General features: G+C 38.3%; 1 protein-coding gene across 1 annotated transcript in view; it reads right to left on the bottom strand.

Moving 5' to 3' along the window:
• Window positions 1-13,478, bottom strand: part of LOC145984295 (MAM and LDL-receptor class A domain-containing protein 1-like) — a 75,857-nt gene that overhangs the window by 44,051 nt on the left and 18,328 nt on the right. Inside the window, exons 2-5 of the mRNA XM_083117938.1 lie at window positions 7,832-7,979; window positions 5,109-5,133; window positions 4,817-4,972; window positions 4,492-4,621 (exon numbers count right to left, since the gene is read on the bottom strand). Of these exons, the coding sequence (XP_082974064.1) occupies window positions 4,492-4,621; window positions 4,817-4,972; window positions 5,109-5,133; window positions 7,832-7,942 (422 nt within the window). The 5' untranslated portion in view covers window positions 7,943-7,979. The remainder of the gene's footprint in view (window positions 1-4,491; window positions 4,622-4,816; window positions 4,973-5,108; window positions 5,134-7,831; window positions 7,980-13,478) is intronic.

Genomic DNA, 13,478 nt, shown 5'->3' with positions numbered 1-13,478 from the left:
ACTTAAAACTGAAACTTAAATTTCGTCTTTCTATTTGTTTCTCAGATTCTAATGGTTTTACAATTTTAGTCATAAAAGCAAAACATTTCCATTCATTCATCGATGCTTATATGTACCAATGGGTGCCTCCAGGATCGCTCAACATGGTAGCAAATGTTGACCTGCTACGTCACACAGTTTTATGGCCTTTCCTGGATGCAGAGTTGAGAAGTAGCGACGTTCCAGCCGATAACAATTGAAAATCGCATTGCGCCTGCGGCGTCTGCTGCGAAAATGGCAGGGCGTGTTGGGCTGTTGAATACGGTGCCACTATTCATGGATTATGAATCAATGATTACATATATATGGATGCTATTTTCCAAATGAAAGTGTGTGGTTAATCTCGAAGTAAAACATGAGTAAGTAGATCTAGATCTGTGTCTAGAGATACAATTGGGGAAATGTTATATTCCTAATTTGAGAGCTTTGGTTACAACAAATTCTCTGTTGTTACAATTTTCTTTCTCCAAAATAATACGTAATAACCATGAGTGTAGAAAGGTTGTGGCCAGTTTTATTTAAGGATATATATGTTTAAAATAAAGATTACTTTCGTACAGGAGTGCAAGTTCGACACAACACTCTGCTTTTTTATTTGTGTGTGTGTGTGTGTGTGTAATCTTATTGGTTGTAAACCTTTGTTGAAACACATAACATACGCTGCACTCTAAGTGAAAGAAAGATTAATTTCGACAATGTGCTTGGAAGTGGGATCATTATTCCACAATAGTTTCATGCCATTGTTAATAGGCGGCCCCCGTGGTGGAGTGGTTGCCGGCCTGGGCATGGATGTTTGTGAGTGTCCTTTCATCAATTTCATCATGTCATCACTCTTTCCCATCTTCGCAAATTAGCCAAAAGTGGCACGAAAGTGAAGTAAAATTAAACAAATCTATCAATCAACCATTGTTAATAGGACAATAATAAACACGATTTAAGAACAGTAATTTGATTTGAATTTTGTTTTTATCGTCGTTTTTCTGCCACTCTTGGCTAATCACGAAGATGAGGATGAGTGATGATATGATGAAATTGATGGAAGGACACTCACAAAGAACGCCCAGGCTGGGATTCAAACCCGTGACCCTGGCGTCGTAGCCAAGGAGGTCGGCTTACGAACACAAATGTTAAACAGTGAGTATAAGCTGCAAAATGTGTGCAAAATTCTATAACGGTGCTGTGTCCAACAAGTCACGTTGTTTTCACTCAACAATGTTTGATATAGTTAGAATTATGAATTACTGATTATGCTTGCGTAGCTGCGAAAAAATGTGAATTAAAGCAATATAAATAAACACGTACAAACTTACGTTTATACATGGATATGCCACAATATTGTGAGTTGTCTTTATGGTTAACTTTGCATGATCATCGGCTAGGTTATTATAATACCACCCTCCTTCCAATGGATAATCAAATATCACACTTCTTAAACGGTGCATTTCTTGATATCACGCTCCCTTGAAAAGTATGGATTTAACACAGGCAATAGACTCGATACTTGATGCCATTTCTTGCAAAAAGAAGATGGACACGTACTTGAAGAAGGGACATTCATAAATAACATTCCGGAGTGGTTAACACATCGCGCTACGACGCCAGGGGTCCCTGGTTCGAATCCCGGTCTGGGCTGTTCCTTGTGAGTGTTCCTTCACCATATCATCACCCATCCTCATCTTCGCTATTAGTCAAATATTGCCATCGCGATTGGCAAGAATGCAAAGTATAATAAATTAAATCAATCAAATAACATCTATGCCTATACCGGAACTCGAACCCGGAACTCAGGTAGCGAGATAAAAAGTGCTCTCGACCTCAAGCTGTTTGCATGAGCATGCTCACCCGTTTTGCCAAAAAACTTAATGTTGTGAACAGTACCTAGGTTCATTACTTTTTTAACTGCGTTATTTGGTTGGTATTTTTAAAAACACCTCAGTTGAAGCCAGTGCATAATTATCCGTTGACAGATGACTCATTCTCCGATAATATAGTGGCGAAAAAGCTATTGTTATTTAAGTCTATTGGATGCGCGACCTAAAGACGCGCTTCGGCTACGTAAACAAACTTGCAAGTATATACTTTTTACTCAGCGCATCTAGTTCCACCGAGCCATGTTGCAACTAGCAGACGACCACAGACTTTCAGACGACAGTTGACCGCAGGTAGCGAGAGAATTTTATGTTGAGTGAAGCCGCAGTCGCTCCTTCTCAACAACCAGGTAGCAAGCGCCTCCAGGGTTCTTGCTACTCAACAATGTTGGGTTGCTGAGTGATCCTGGAGGCGCTCAATGTAACCTGCAAATCTTAAAAGTTTGTAAACTTGACACCTACATTTTTTTTACTTAACGAGGTAGCAGATCATATTTTGAGAAACACGACATTTAAAAAGTAGACGATCTTATTTCTCTTCTGGAAATTTGATTAGAAAAAGAATCTTGCATGATCCTAATGAACGATATTCAATGTGACGTCAGCGGCGGAGAGCATGATGGGAAATCTGGCCAAACCGCACGTGAAGCGAAGCAAATGCTGCGTGCATGAAAATGACCCGATGTTTATATCATTTTTAATTGTATTACTATTATTGTATATTATCAAATGAAGTTTCCTTTTGGTGAATTAATGCGTTGTGTATGTGTGTGCCATTGTTTATGTATTAATTGTGAGAGAACATCATACCTTCATACAGTTTTTTCGTTGGTCAAGATGGCGTGATTTTTCCAATCCGGGGTGAAATATGAATCATATTTTAAAGGCAAGTACTGTGTTTATGGCTAACGACTAGCGTTAAATGACTTTTGTGTTAGTCTTTGGATCCGCATGCATTGCAACGCGTGTGGTAGTTGTACGGTCTCTAATAATATTCACAGAAAATTTGAAATAGCTGCTTATTAATCAACGGGTGCGTTCGAAGTATGCATATATTTTATTGTAAAATTTCTATGCGTATATTTGTATATACTTTTCAGCGTATCTTCTTTGCCTGTCTCAATACATATACGAAAAGTGAGTGATACGTTACGGCTTTAAAAAAAATAACCTAGTACGCAATTTTGTACTTCGGAACATTTCTATAAATTATCATTTTCACGAGACAAAGTTTGTTTTAATTCGCTGTTTTAAAAAATATATTTTTAATTTTCTTGAGAATTCCCTCTAGGGGGAATCGAATTTCGGATCCTTCGATTACAAGCATTAGCCACTACACTATCGGATAGGTCCGATTGATTCCATGAAAAACAGGCTCCACAGTCCTGTATTTTTTTTCGTATGTTACATAGCTTTATACAACGTTGTTTTGTTGCAAATAACAGCTTTTTAGATACTGATCATTGTTACGAGTCTTAGCAAAATGTGAAAGACTACATTTGGCATGTAATCGTTATATTTGTACCTTGAATCACTGCCACAAAAGCTGTGAGCGCAATGCTTATCAAAGGTGTTTTCTGTGCTGCGAAACGTTTGCCGGAATCATGGCCGCGGGCGTGCTTTCGCGCAATGAATTGTGGGGGAAGTTGTTCGCTTAATATCATCCATCAGGAAAACCACGGGCAAGTTTCTTACCGTCTGTGAATATTTTAGAATTCCTTTGTCTTTTTCGTCCCTTTTATTTCCGTTAGTGAGGATTACTATCAATAGCTATAGAAATAATAATATTTTTTTCTAACAATGATGAAGAAGACATATTTATATCATTAATTATGCATCTTATAGTAGTCACTCGGCGCCTTATTGTTGAACGTTTTTGAACCTTCATGTTTTAAGTTTGACAATGAAATGTACCACGTCTGAGTTCATTGCTTCCGATGAAATAAATTCCAGGAAAGAGTTCCAAGCTCTCACGGAAGACTAAAATTTAAAAGAGCCTTGGCCTTCGAACTTGCAGAAACTTGTGTGTCACGCTCTTCAAGGAAGTTCAATACTGGGATTCCGACTTGCAATAGCTTAGAATGTCTTCACTTCGTCATAAAATATGCTATTATTTTGTCTCCACTTCTTGGTGAATATTGATTTCGATTTATATTTTCATAGCATCTGTTGTGTACTAGTTTTAAATTAAAAAACCTACACTGTGGCCCACATGCCGAGAATCTGGAGACCTATTATTACAAAATCCATAAACTTTATACATGTGAACAAATTCCACTAAGTGCATTGCTAAAAACATGAGACATTATGAAACCAATTTGCAACTTTTATGTCTTCTAATTAATGATTAATCATGAAATTGAAACTGAGTTTTAAATTTTTCATTTTTTTTACTTACATTTGGTATTCAATAATAACAATTTACTTTGTCATTGTGACCGGGGGCATCCGTTGGAATTAATTTTTCGACAAGACAATCAAATATTACAAACATAATTTTTCATCCTGTAATCACAAAACAATTATTCTATCTTTATAGTTATGAAAATATACCTGTAATAATATGTTCGTAATCTTAATTTACCTGAAAGTGCAGCATTTTCCTTCTGCTCCACTTGATTCCAAAACTGGACTTTCGAAAAAAGCACTTTGTTCTACTCTCACATCATGAGCACCTCTCAACAGTAGAGACGTTTCGAAAAAGATGTATCCTCCTGTCATATAGAGAAAATTATTTGTTGTATAATTCATATATAGTATTTTTCGTAATTCTTATATGTCCTGTATTAAGTTTTATGTGCTAACCTAATTCTAATTATAATTGTGCAATTACATTTCGGGAAAGTCATATGTTACTTGTATTTCAACATCACTATATCAATATTAAGTAACTACAAAAACATAATTACCTTTATCCGCGTCATCTGTTGCACTAGCATCAACTGTAGGTCCTCCAAGCCAGTTGGACACCGTTCCAGTTCCAAGTTCCCAATTCAATCGAGATCCGTTCCTGTTTTGCCAATCGCACGTGAAGAGCTCGTTTTCTGACCCAAAATCGCAAATTTCTGTAAAATGTGCAAAATAAACAATAATGTTAACGAAACATTACTTGCACCCATATGCTATTTTATGTATGTAACAAGTTCTTACTTGTTACTGTACTCTACTGTACTGAATGTTAAAAGCCAATAGTTATCTTACCTGAATCTTGCCTTCTAACTCTGATCTGAAAGAGAAAGAAAATAAAATTATAGAAAAATGAGTAATTTATTCCGGAAATAACTAGAATGTAAATAACCCAATTTGAATTAATGAGAGCATAAATTTTAACTTTATAATTATACTTTGTCCAAATGGTAACGTGATTAGCGTAACGAGAGGTTAATTTTCTGCAGTCTATCCATTCTGATATAGAAATTATTTACACACATGAAGCTTTAAGTGGGAGGGGGGCAATCATGTACGATGTCTGCCCAAAGGGAAACGAAACTATTTTTCAAAAATAAATTTATTTGATTACATACATGTTGATCAGATTTATATCCTTCAAAATACGCTTATTGTTAATCACTATCAAACATCGTTCAGCGCTTTATACTGTATACACTGAGTGTTAGAATGCGTCCTGCTACGTACGTGCGTTCAGGAATAGGGCACAGATTCATAGGTACATCCAAAGGGGAGACTTTCGGGGCTGAAGCCCCTCCCAAAAGTCAAGTTAAACAAATTTCAAAACTAATCTTTTTTACAGATGTGTGTGTGTGTATGGAACCTAATTGTTTTAAAATAAACACCTTCATTTCAACCATATTTATGCAACATTTAGAATAATTTCAGAATATAAATAATTACATTTTTCAAGTGGGCAACATAGGTCTACTTTTTCCTTTCTTTCCTGATATGTTCAAATGATGTTTCAGTTTAAGACAAATTTAGATGTAGATGAGATGTTGGATTTCAACCCCCCACTCTCACTCCCTAAAGAGGTTACAAATGATAGTGCTGAACATATTTTGTCTCATGACTCCTCCCTCCCTTCCCAAGAAAGATTCCTGGCTGCGCCACTGAACAGGCCCCGTACCGACTATCGACTTAAAAATCCGATCTTTCAGATTGTATTTCAACTTCGGGAACTATGTGGACTCCGTATGGGTAAAGGGAACTGGGGAGCAACAGCTGCGGTTAAGAAGCCACGAAGGCTCCAGGGAAGTGGATCTCGACCTTCGTGAGCTCGCGACCCGGTAAATTTCTTTTTTAAAAGTCGATACCCCGATCCCAACAATTTTATTCGTAAATAGCTTTCAAATTGTTTAAACTTAGTTAGTATGCACATTGAAAAGACCATCTTTCCAGGTAGTAGCCATATCATGCTGCAAGTCGCTTCACCTTCCGGCTGTGACTCGAGAACGGCCAGTCCGTCAATCTTCAAATTTGGAGGCGAGAAGCAGCCCCCCCCCCCCCGCTTAGAACGTTTGATCCATCACCGCCACTGCCACGTAAGCATTTCCTGTTACCGTGGTCGAAATATGAACGAAAGGCCATTTTTCCAGGTAGTAGCCAGCTTAGGCTGAAGTCGAAAACTCACGAGAACCTCCCGATATAACTTACGTCAGGGCCCAGTACCCGGCCGCGGCCCGGCGGTTGAGAAACACTGCTCTAGGACATTGTCATGATGCAACATTCATATTTTGTGTGCCAATGCTTCAGGATTTTTCCTACTCACTGCCTCTCAAACGCTACAGCACCGTCAAATAGAACTCATCATTGGACATTTGAACACTTGGGACGTAGACATTGTGGACGACCCCTTCAAATATTTTTTGGAAATATCAACATAACCTTCAGATTGGAAAGATTTTGTCACTTGGGGGGGGGGGGTGTCTGAATGGCGATTTTCTCATTCACTGCAATGATTGATCTTTCCTTTGGACGTCATAACTGTTGACTCTTGTCTCGTCACCTTTTATGATGCTCTTCAGGAAGCTGTCTTCTTTTGACAGATCAAGAAGCTCTTCACTGCTTCCAACGCGACGCCTTTTTTGCTTATCTGTCAGTAGTCGTAACGCAAATTCAACAGCAACTCGACACATGTTCAGTTTTCCAGTCAAACTTTTGATGATTCATTTCTCTTCTGCTATTTTACGAACACTCAATCCTCAATTTCTCCACTTCCTCAACATGCTCATCAATTAATGTTGACGGTCGTCCAGATTTTGTACCATCTTCAATGGGCCTGCTGATCATTTTGAACTGGCATAAAGCCACTCTGATGGCGTAGTGGTAACGTCGTAGTTTTCCAAGAACCTTCATTGTCACAATTTTAATTTTTTTTTAAGACTAACGAGCATAACCTCACACAATTAGATGTAGATCATAAACAAGACGACATGGAGTGATGCAACAAATGAAAAGTAATGTTAGGAATCCCACTATGCGTTGTCACTGGCGACGTAAAGCGTATTGGTCACATTGGTCAGCTGTTTCAAAAGTTGAATTTTTTTGACTGACCTCGTACAGTGGAGTACACACATCTGCACAATCTTTATAAGCAGCCCATTTCAATTTGAAATATATGAACGAGAAACATTTAGTAATTAATTTTAGACAAAAATGTTCTCAATTTTTTTAAATGTCCCGATATTTGAGTGTTGTTTAAAATTTCCAATTTCGAGAACCAGAAGAAGGGACCCTTCATGGATCAAAGTTTGTTTTAAGTCCACTTTATGCTCAGATGAGCTAATCGGAACTGGACCTACAGTTTAAAGTTGGATCCGAACCACTATGCAACGTGCCTCCATCGGAAATCGAGTCCGGAACCCCTTGATTGTTAGACGACAGCTTTGCCACTGAACCATCGACAGGCCCTCCATGAAACAAGCCCAAACCGATTTTACATATTAAGTTACATGCTCACTTTTACTTACCAAATTTTTCAATTCTTTTTCACTCTCCTCTTGCATTGGTAGTGCTACAGTGGATCGAATGACTGTAGCAAAAATGACAATCGGCAAAACTACAGCTGATATTAATTCCATTATCACCTTAATTTCTTGACGTGCAAGCAGCTTGTGCCTGTTAAAGAAGAGAAACATTGTATTATTATTAAATTATGAATACTAAAACACAATATGTTATTGATGAAAAGATTCTCTGAAGCTATCGCCCAGGTGAGCTTCTTAGAGCTAACGCCACTCTCATTTTCTACCCTGACGTTAGCTCTCGAAAGCATGGAATTCTTTCCACAACTCACCAGGTTGATAGAGAATCTTTCATCATTCGTCGCCAGGAAAGCTTCAAGACTTACTTACAATACGTTTAATAAGATTTTTTTATGTAGCTTAAGTTAATGCTACAAACTATCTTACATGTCACAGGCTCAGTAAATGTTTCTTGTGCAATAATATTCATGCTCAAAATATTATTTAATTTCAAAGTGCGCACATTAAAGTATAGTAATTCAATGGAAAATTTAAACTTCAAAATAATAATAGTGCAGATGTGGTAACAAAATTGAGGCAAACATTAGTATTTATTCTGATCCACTGATTTGACACTACTAGAGTTATCATTAAAAACTTTTCAACGTGACTGTAAATTAATTATGTACAAATATCATGACACGATCATCCATTGCATGATTTCCTATGCGTGTTTCTCTTTTTAGTTAAGAGAAAAGAAAACTTGCGAAACTTTTCAATCGCCACCTACATGATCTCAGAGATTCTACTGTTCGTGGCTTAAACACTCGCTGAAGAATGCAGACATGTCTGTTTTGAAGTCGATCGTTCTTGTGGAATGATTCCAAATTAGAAAACTCTTGATCAGATTTTCAGATCAAGAAAGAATCGAGATCAGAAGTTTATCATGCTAACGGCAGTTTGGACATGCAAATGCTGTAAGTTTATTGCTTAATTTCCTGTTTAAGTAACAAGATCAGGATATCAGGGAAAGATCAACCCTTGACGTCTGACTCTTCTCACGAGATGCCTCGAGATGGTTACACCACAATCAACTCTATCTATTTGTCGAAGTTTCTAACAAAGTTCTCCTATTGACGTACATCATATATTTGAAGAAATAATATTTCTTCTCGCGATCACCGAGTACTTTACTTGAGTATCGATCGGAACACCTGAGGGATGGGGTTGCAGGACATTGACTTTTGCTTGCAGAGAGCCTGCGCACACGGGAAACCCGATGACTTCCTGGTTCGTGAGTTGAAATTAGCATAAAGTACAAGATACGCGCACGCCACGTGTTTCATCAGCTCCTTTGACTCGTGTTTTTCTTCCTGAGAGAAATATATTCTACACTTCGCTTTACCAGGAAGCAAATAAAACTTGCAAATGCATTCAAAACCTTGCAATATTCTATATTGTCTTTGAAAAAATGTGCTTCTCGTTTCTCAATCAAAGGTTTTGACGTGTTTTCTTGAATGAATTGATTGATTTATTGATTTGGTGTTTTAAGTCCACTTTATGCACAGTAAGGCTAATCGGGACTGGACCTACAGCTTAAAGTGGGATCCGAACCACTATGTGCCTCCACTGGGTATTGAACCCGGGACCCCTAGATTATTTTCTTGAATGAAGGTTGTAAATGTTTACTGTTGAATTTATAATAATCCCCAGTAAACAACATACTGTGGAATACCACCACCCTTAAATTGTGTTGTTTAATTCAGCACATTAAAATATTTTACAATATTTGTAATATAAGTATTCAGTGACTTACTCAATGTACATCGTTAGAAATCATTTGGGGGGTTTCTATCTTTACATTGTTCGAGACTGGACTTACAGATGAAACTAGCCGCCTCGGTAGTAAAGTTCGTTCAGAGCTCGACTCACAATCCATTCACTGAAGGTCCCAGGTTCAAGTCCTCGCATGGCCATGAATTTCATCTAATCATCATTCATCCTCATCGTTGCAATTAACCAAAAGTGGCAGAAAAAGTTCGCATAATAAATTAAAATTCAATGTAATAATATAAACCAAATCAATAAACAACCAAAAATCAACAAATAAAAGGTGACGATGATTGATTGATTTAGTTTACTTAATGTCGCATTTCTTAGGATTTTTTTGGCTAATCGTGACGATGGGGATGAATGGTGATAAGTTGAAATGGTTGAAGGAACATTCACAAACATATATGGACCACGCAACATAAGCCCCACGGTGGATTATGCTCGATGAGAGTCCAGACGCCAGAGCCTCGTTAGCCTGCAAAGTACTACGTGGAAGAGAGGTTGACTTCTGGCCGCCTTCTCGAAAGGATAACCCTTACACCGCCGGTGATGATGAATATGGATGACGAACTAATGGCAAAGAAGAGCGACAAAACAGGAATGCGAGGAGGATTAAACCTAGTCCCCCTGGAGTCTAAGCGGCATACGTTAACTGCTGTCCCACGCAGATGGCTACAGGACAAGGGTAACAAATGGAGCTCCATGGTTGAACACACAGACTGCGTTCACTTTGGAGTTTGACCGTGAAGTGCTGCTGACCCATGCGTGCAAATTACGTTAAGCGAGCAGCTGGGCGCTTTTCAAAGGACTTCCGCAGGGCCTAGTGGGCTTTCACCCCGTTCGATTGAAAGGGAAGATTCCCTCTCAGATACGCTTGTAAGCTTTTAAAAGAACGAGCGAACAAACACTTCGGTATTAACTTTGAATTTTACTCCGCACGCTGGCCGCCCTCCGTGGTGGAGTGGTCAACGTGAGGCGCTTCGAAACCGAAGGCCCCAGGTTCAGCATGGTTATGTCATGTATTTATTTATTTCGAACGCACAGGCACATGCCCAATTACAGTGCTCACAAAGCATTGTGTAAACAAGAAATTGATACATAAACATGTGAAGACTATGACATTTCAAACTACAACGTATTTATAAACGTGAATGATTTCGTAGATTGATTGAATTAATACAGTTATATTTGAATATAAATATTTCAGAGGTAATCAGCCTATATACAAGTAAATAGTAGTCCTGTAATAGAGATATTGAATAATGAATTGTACATATCAGACAGAGGAAAACAGGACGAGACAATGTGTAATTCAGGGGGGATTATCATTTAACATAACAACCTTCATGGATGTATCACTGTGTTTATCCCATGGCCCACGTTCAAGGCGCCCGTAAGGGGGAGGGGGAGGGGCAGAGTAGTTATTTCTCCCCGTGAGATATCTAGAAAAAGGTCATGTAATTCGAATGGTGAAATTGTAGTGATATTTTATAGCAATTAATATTGTTTTCAGTTGTATGAAGTTCAGTTGTCTGAAATAGGACTAGCAGTGCGTGTTTGACTGAGGTGGGAGTTGATAGTCATTATATTCCCCGATTCCCACATACGTCTATTGCGACTTTTAGCGGCTGTCATTGTTTTATTGCGCACCGTTTACCTACGTGCAGTGGCTGCTAGAAGCGCTAATGATCGCTGATAACATCTGATGATAAATATATTATCTGACAGTCGTAGTAAGATTCTTTTCATGCACTAATCTTATTTTCCCCAACTTACTTTAAGATTTTATATTTCATTTATAGTGTGGAAACTAGTGTTATTTATACATAGTGTATCATAGGTTGATGCATACGCAATTCCAGCCCCCAGGACATAAATACTTGAGTTGCACTTAATGAATTACGTAACAGTTTTCGTTATTAGCTTCGCCGGTCCCCGTGGCGGAGTGGTTAGCACATCACGGTACGACGCCAGGGGTTACGGGTTGAATCCTGGGCTGGGCATGGATGTTTGTGAGTGTCATTTCATCATATCAGCACTCATCCCCATCTTCGCAAATTAGCCAAAAGTGGCGAAGCGAAGTAAAATAAGGCAAATAATCAATCAATCGTTATTAGCTTCACTAAATATTCGATGGTCCAACAGAAGAGAGCTTGAGTAATATGCGTCAAAATCAGTGGTGGACTAGCGACCTCCGCTCTATCGCCTTGTAATCAAGGGATCCTGGGCTCGATCCCCGGTGGAGGACCATGCACAGTAATTCGAATTCCACTTTAAACTGTAAGTCTAGTTCCGATTAGCCTATCTGAACATAAAGCTACCACCTTATTTTCTTCAGTAATTTAAAATTATGACAGTAAGGGAAAGTGGCACTGTTTAAAACAGATGAATCATAAACAGTCTCCATGGCGATTTATACTTTCCTACTGTCTTTTTTTATATTGAAGTCCAGTAATAAAAACAAAACATTTGAAGAACTTCCAGTTTTAACTTTTCACTTGTGCAGTATTTTAGAATGGAATGAAATAACATAATGGGAAGTCTTTATGTTGTGTATTTTCCGGCGAATAATTATAAAAGCAATAATTTTAAAGTAGCTTACTTTCTGAATCTGCATAAATATATAAAAATATATTCGAACGTCAAAAGATTCCATGAAATCCTATAATATTACAAGGGTGAACGTAATGTTATGTCTATATTAATACCGATATTGAAACTCATAAACGTCCATTGGATATCTACTTTACGTGCACCATGGTAAGTACCAGGATATAACTAACATAATTCATAAGCTTCAGGATAGTTAGATTGTGCAGAAAAATGTTTTCGGACACTGCAGCGTTCCAAAGTAAACAGACCTAGTCATATACGAAAGCTGTTGGTTTCCATGTGCTGTGAAAACGAGAGTCGAAACTCTTTGGAGGAAACAAGAACACGGTGAGTGGCCGTGAATGGGACAGGGCGTGTGTTAACTACAGGAAACCTCCACAATTCATGCGAAAAAGCTTCCACGTAACGTTTGAGCCCGTGTGGAACACCCAACAGCACAAATAAGACTCACATACCATTCCCCCTGACGTTCATACAGAACGCCATCTTGTTAGATTTTCGATTTTATCGAGGTTGCATCGAATAGTGGATCATCTTGAATGATGAATATTGTGAATGAGAGGCCAGTTATATAAACGAAACAAGGATAAGTAAGGCTGCATCTTGCTTAGCACGATAACTATGGCATTCCTAAACCGGAAGGTTTATTCCTGCAGCAAAGGTACTCGTTCTTCTCTCTTTTTCCTGGGTATAAGAAGTGGATAAAACACGTTCTTCGTCTAACCCAATTATGAGCTTCTCTCATAAAATCGAATGCTTGATGCTGCATCTTTTTATTCAATCTACGCACCTCCAACACACGAATTCTTAATAAAATCCTAATTTAGGGCCATTTTGATTGATTAATTTGATTTATTTTACTTGGCTTTTCTGCTACTTTAGGCTAATCACGAAGATGAGTATGAATGATGATATAATGAAGTTGATGAGACAATCACAAAGAACACCCATGCCCAGGTCAGGATTCAAACCCGGGACTCATAGCGTTGTAGCGCGCTTTTCTAACCACTCTCCCATGGAGATCGACTTTAGGGTCATTTTGGTGCAAAATATACCCTTATATGCCCCTAAGAAACGACCTTACACGCTCCCAGATGGAAAATTCGGGATAAAACCGAGAATGGAAGCGTGTTTAGCTCTTGTGAACTTTCGAGGTATCCGCATTTATATTTGGAACGCCTTTGCATGTAACGTCACGGAATTCTAG

Source organism: Lepisma saccharinum, chromosome 2 (assembly GCF_977018435.1).
Source record: "Lepisma saccharinum chromosome 2, izLepSacc3.1, whole genome shotgun sequence".
In the NCBI taxonomy this organism is placed as follows: domain Eukaryota; kingdom Metazoa; phylum Arthropoda; class Insecta; order Zygentoma; family Lepismatidae; genus Lepisma; species Lepisma saccharinum.
Note: the sequence above shows the minus strand (reverse complement) of the source record. Positions and strands in the feature narration are given on the sequence as shown.